Below are 5,813 nucleotides of genomic sequence, written 5' to 3' on the forward strand. Positions count from 1 at the left end.
TCTGATTTCGCTTTGACGAGAGTATTATTGTTATACTATTATTGACTTTGTACAGTTATACTGCTCACACATTAATTGCTACTTGCTAATGCTTTGTATATGTGAGCATAAAGTACTAATGTTTTGCCCTTGGTTTCCGTATTATTTCATATTTGAATAAACTTAAATGCTATTTTTGGGGTATTAATTAGCTAACTAAATTGGATTTTGTAATTGACAATGTTTATACGGTACTGTATGTGCAAGCCTTATTGCGGTATTGCGTTGATGTATTAATGAATCGGTTTCATTGTTTGCATACTTACATGGGCTTAGTGTTTCGATATGTTAGATCCTATTTTCGGATTTGGCAATTTTTAGTGTGAATTGGACCCAACATCTAGTTTCACTTATTATTTTGAATTTTTTTTTTTGATGTTGTTGATAAACCCTTAGTTCATCAGGTTTTTCAGCATGAATTAGTATCAATTTGTGTGATTAAATGATGGAAAAAGAGGTTAATATCCTAGAATGTCCTCAACTACAAGTTCAAGAAGTTTTATTGAAAATTTGTATTGTTCTTATAGGAAAAGCAAGATTAAAAGGCAGCTGGGAGAAGGAAGAAGATTCTGAAGAAGAGAAAATTCTAAGTGTTGAGCGCTAAAACGTTTATCCAGAACGTTTTAGCGCCCTGCTGCAGAAAGAAGCCAAAACTTGCTGGTGCTGAGCGCTAAAACGTCCACACAGAACTTTTTAGCGCGCTGCTGCAATCCGAGGACAAAAAGTTGCTGGTCTTGGGCGCTAAAACTTCCTGATCAAGCGTTTTAGCGCCCTGCTGTTGGAAAAAGACTCTGGTCTCCAACGCTAAAACGTCTAAACCAAGTGTTTTAGCGCTGGAGTCAGTTTGAAGCAGTTGGGCATCCGTCAAGCATGGACGCTAAAACGCTCACTCATGAACGTTTTAGCGCCCATGCTAGTTTTTCTGTTTGAATTTGTAAAACTATATAAGGCAAGGGCCTTAACTTGTTCAAAAATCTGGATTCTGTCTCTCTCTCTCTCTCTTACATCAGATTCTCTGATCTGACTTCTCTCTAAATTTCTTTAGGACTTAGTTCTTGTATTAGTTAGTTTCTTATGTAATTATACTTGGAGATTGAAGATTCACTGAATGGAAATGGAGTTTGATCTTTCTTCTCTTGTGTATTCTTTAGTTATGTCTGAGTAGAGTCATTGTAGTCTGAATCAATGAAACTTAATGATAATCTTATGTATGTTTGATTAATATGATGAAGTATTTTTCATGTGTTGATATGAGATTTTCTTATTCAATTCTTTCTACTCCTATATTTGGCAATCTCATCATCAGGATTCTAGTACTCAAGGGATTGATGCTAGAGTTCTGATGTAATCTTAAGACTTTAAGTGTTTAATGTATAAATTAAGAAATGAATCACCAAGGGATTGATGTTTCTGATTAATGTATCTATCAGGGTAGTAAGGGATTACATCTTGATGATAAGTAAAAGGTTGATTAACATCACATGAAAAAGAATTCATCATATGATCAGTTTTTACATGAGTTTATTGTTGAGGGAAGTTGTTTTCTGACTACTTGTTTTTATTAAATATTAATTCAGATTTTAGCATTATATTATGTTACTTCAAATCAATTTTCTGGTGACAAAACACTCATGATTTTTACAAACTTTTGTTTGATTCAAATTAGTTTTCTATGGTTAATTGGTGTTTGAATACAAATCTCTGTGGGAACGATCTTTACTCATCATTTTATTACTTGTACGACTTGTACACTTGCTAGATACGCAACAAGTTTTTGGCACCGTTGCCGGGGATTTGTTTTTCAACATTGATTGATACCATAGAAATCTGAGATTGAATCCTTTTATTTTCAACATTTTATTTTGTGTTAAATTTTCAGCATTTTATTCTGGTGTATGCGAGGTATTATTAATCCAAACTTCTTGTTGTATGATCCAGAATTAGAAAAGAATTTGAGGAAGAAAAGAAGGACAACAAGACAAAGAAGACAGTTTCAAGAAAATGGTGAATCCAGTGCTGTCAACCAAGTAGAAATTATGGCAGAAAATCATGTGCAACCACCACAGAGGACACTGGGAGATTACATGACTCCTGCAGTGATTCCTCCGATTGGTAGTGTTGTGCGCCCTACAGTAGAGCCAAATAACTTTGAATTGAAGCCTACATTGGTACAGTTAGTGCAGAAGGAGCAGTTTGCTGGAACCAGTGCAGAGGACCCTTACTTGCATATAGAAAATTTTCTGTTGTTGAGTGATACTGTGAAAATTAATGGTGTCACAAGGGATGCAATTCTGCTGAGACTATTCACTCATTCACTGAAGGATGATGCAAGGAGATGGTTGCAGTCATTGCCTCAGGGGAGTATAACAACTTGGGATGATCTGCAAACCAAGTTCTTGGCCAGATTCTTTTCAGCATCCAAGAGGGCAAAGTTGAAGGATGAGATCACAGGCTTCAAGCAAAAAGAATCAGAATCCATTTATGAGGCTTGGGAGAGATTCAAGACTTTATTGAGGAAATGTCCACAACATGGAATAGAAGTGTGGAATCAAGCAGCACTATTCCTCCAAGGGTTGACAACCAACACCAGGACATTGGTGAATGCCACTGCTGGTGGTTCATTGACCACCAATACTCCTCAAGAGGCTTTGGATATTTTTGAATCATTGGCATCTCAGGAATTTGATAATGCCCCAGTGACTGACAGAAAGACAGGGATCATTAAGCTGGATGGGTATGATGCGTTGTTGGCAAAGAATGACCAGTTGATGCAAACACAGAAACAGCAACAACAACAGTTGGATGTTCTCACTAAGTAATTATCCTCACAAAAGGTTGCTTCTGTGGATACCAATTATGTGTGTGCTATCTGTGGCAAAGACCATGTGACAGAGGAATGTGACTATGGGGGATCACCAGAACATGCAGAAGTTAATGGAGTGTGTTATGACCATCACAACCAGAGGAATTACAACAACCAGGGCAAAATTTGTATGTGCCACCATGGAAGAACAAGAATCAGCACCCAGGGTTTAGTTATAGTTCCAACCATCAGTTGAATCCTCCACTGCATCCTCCTCCAACACACTCATCACAGCCAAGTGATACTGCTGCATGGGAAAAAGCCTTTGCTCAGTTATCCAAGACTACTCAAGATTACATTCAGGGGTCTAATTCATTCAGAGAGGAAACATCTGCATTCATGCAAGATACCAAGACTTCATTCCGAAATCAGGAAGCATCTATCAGGAATTTGGAGACCCAGATTGGTCAGCTATCAAGACAGATATCTGAGAGACCACAGGGGAAGTTTCGTGGTGATACAATGGTGAATCCTAAGGAGCACTGCAAAGCAATCATGACAAGAAGTGGGCTGGTGCTTCAACAGGTGAAAAAGAATGTGGAAGATAAGAAGAATGAAGAAGAGGTTGTGGTTGAAGATGTAATCTCTGATGATGGAGTAGAGAAGGTGAAGGGAAATAAAGAAAAAGAAACAGTGAAGGAAGATAAGGAAGAAAAAGAGGTGGTAGTTGAAAATGATGGTGTGCCCAAGAAGACAATGAAGTGGGAGAAGAAGAAGATGGCTGACAAGCAGGACCAGCCAGTTACTTTGTCTCCATATGCCAAAGTTCCTTACCCTCAGAGATTGAAGCAAGAGATTCAGAAACAGCATTATGCAAGATTTCTGGATATCTTCAAGAAATTGCAGATAAACATACCATTTGCTGAAGCCCTGGAGAACATGCCTCATTATACAAAATTTATGAAGGATCTTCTATATAAGAAGATGAAGTTAAAGGATGGTGAGACGATGGCTTTGACGGAGGAGTGTAGTGCTCTGATTCAGAAGAAATTACCTCCAAAGTTGAAGGATCCAGGGAGCTTTAGCATTTCTATTGCAATTGGGGATGTGGAAGTTGGTAAAGCACTATGTGATTTGGGGGCAAGTATAAATTTGATGCCATTGTCTTTGTGTAGGGCATTGGGGATAGATAAGTTGAAGGATACCAATGTTATTCTGCATCTAGCAGATAGATCTATCAAAAGACCAGAAGGATTAGTAGAAGATGTGTTAGTTAAGGTGGACAAGTTTATTTTTCCTGTGTATTTTGTGATACTTGATATGGAGGAAGAGGATGCTGAAAGTCCTTTACTCCTAGGAAGACCATTCTTAGCAACTGCAAGATCCCTCATAGATGTTGAACAAGGAAAGTTGATGCTAAGGGTGGATGAAGAAACAGTTACAATTGATGTCTTTGAAGCCATCAAACATCCTGTTAATATGGAGGATTGTTTTAGTAGTGATGTCATACAGGAGATGGTGGAAGAAGTGAATAGAGAAGAAGACTTTTCATTGGAGGAAGATAGATTTCTTGAGGAGACAAGTACAGAAAATTATCAAGAGGAACCGGTAGTGGAAGAGCTTGATAAAAAGATAGATGACATTCCTGTGGGAGCACCTAAGGTAGAGCTTAAAGAACTACCTTCAAATCTGAAGTATGTGTTCCTTGGGGATGATCAAACATATCCAGCAATCATCAATGCAATGTTATCTGAGAGTGAAGAAATGAAGTTGATCCAGGTACTCAAGAAGAATAAAACAACTATGGGATGGCAATTTTCAGATCTTAAGGATATCAATCCTTCTTTCTGCACCCACAAAATCTTGATGGAAGAGGAAGTCAAACCAGTAAGGCAACCACAGAGGAGACTCAACCCCACTATGAAAGAGGTAGTGGGGAAGGAGGTTGTGAAGCTACTTGATGCTGGGATGATTTATCCTATCTCAGACAATGCTTGGGTGAGTCTTGTTCAAACAGTACACAAGAAAGGGGGAATGACTGTGGTGAAGAATGAGCAGAATGAATTGATTCCCACAAGGACAATCACTGGCTGGAGGATGTGCATTGACTATCAGAGACTGAACAAGGAAACAAGGAAGGACCATTTTCCCCTTCCGTTCTTGGATCAGATGTTGGAGAGGTTGGCAGGACATGCCTTCTATTGTTTCTTGGACGGCTATTCAGGTTACAATCAGATAGCCATGGCTCCAGAGGATCAGGAGAAGACCGCATTTATATGCCCATATGGAATTTTCTCATACCGGAGGATGCCCTTCGGCTTATGCAATGCTCCTGCCACTTTTCAAAGGTGCATGCTATCCATTTTTTCTGATATGGTAGAGAAATATATAGAAATCTTCATGGATGATTTTTCTGTATTTGGTTCTGATTTTGATGCATGTCTGGAAAATTTGGATTTTGTTTTAAAAAGATATCAAGATTGTAATCTGGTTTTGAACTGGGAAAAATGTCACTTCATGGTGACTGAAGGAATTGTTCTTGGACACAAGGTGTCTAGGAGAGGAATAGAAGTAGATAAGGCAAAAATCTCTATGATAGAGAAACTTCCTCCACCTGTCAATGTCAAAGGTGTGAGGAGTTTTCTTGGTCATGCAGGGTTTTATAGGCGGTTCATTAAAGATTTTTCAAAAATTGCAGAGCTTTTTATGCAAGTTGTTGGTCAAAGACCAAGAGTTTATGTTTGATGATGAATGTCTACATGCATTTCATATTTTGAAAGAGAAGTTGATCACTGCACCTATCATGATGGCACCTGATTTTTCATTGCCATTTGAATTAATGTGTGATGCCAGTGATTATGCTGTAGGAGTGGTACTAGGCCAAAGAGTGAATAAATTATTGCATGTCATTTACTATGTCAGTAAAATCCTAAATAGTGCACAAAAGAATTATGCTACTACAGAAAAGGAA

The 5,813-nt window shown here is 38.2% G+C and overlaps 1 protein-coding gene and 1 non-coding gene across 2 annotated transcripts; one reads left to right on the top strand and one right to left on the bottom strand.

Annotated features, from left to right (window-relative positions):
* Positions 1-2,468: 2,468 nt before the first annotated feature.
* LOC133317203 (small nucleolar RNA R71) lies at positions 2,469-2,575 on the bottom strand. The gene has a single exon (XR_009752286.1). It is a non-coding gene; the product is annotated as a small nucleolar RNA R71 (small nucleolar RNA).
* A 789-nt stretch (positions 2,576-3,364) lies between these two features.
* Positions 3,365-5,587, top strand: LOC133317202 (uncharacterized). Its single transcript, XM_061519039.1, has 6 exons — positions 3,365-3,427; positions 3,509-3,667; positions 3,749-4,219; positions 4,355-4,536; positions 5,314-5,471; positions 5,541-5,587. Exons 1-6 carry the CDS (start codon positions 3,365-3,367, stop codon positions 5,585-5,587), a joined length of 1,080 nt encoding a protein of 359 aa, XP_061375023.1.
* The last annotated feature ends 226 nt before the right edge of the window (positions 5,588-5,813 follow it).

This window comes from Gastrolobium bilobum, unplaced genomic scaffold (genome assembly GCF_033153095.1).
Source record: "Gastrolobium bilobum isolate Gb01-03AN ecotype WA unplaced genomic scaffold, APGP_CSIRO_Gbil_v1 utg87883, whole genome shotgun sequence".
NCBI lineage: Eukaryota > Viridiplantae > Streptophyta > Magnoliopsida > Fabales > Fabaceae > Gastrolobium > Gastrolobium bilobum.

What these genes read in the sequence shown, in the direction of transcription:
- LOC133317202 (XM_061519039.1), top strand. Translation starts at nt 3,365, where the DNA reads ATGGTGAATCCTAAGGAGCACTGCAAAGCAATCATGACAAGAAGTGGG. An exon ending in GAAGACCATTCTTAGCAACT is followed by an intron (nt 4,220 to 4,354) that starts GCAAGATCCCTC and finishes GATGTCATACAG; the next exon opens with GAGATGGTGGAAGAAGTGAA. An exon ending in TCCACCTGTCAATGTCAAAG is followed by an intron (nt 5,472 to 5,540) that starts GTGTGAGGAGTT and finishes CAAAAATTGCAG; the next exon opens with AGCTTTTTATGCAAGTTGTT.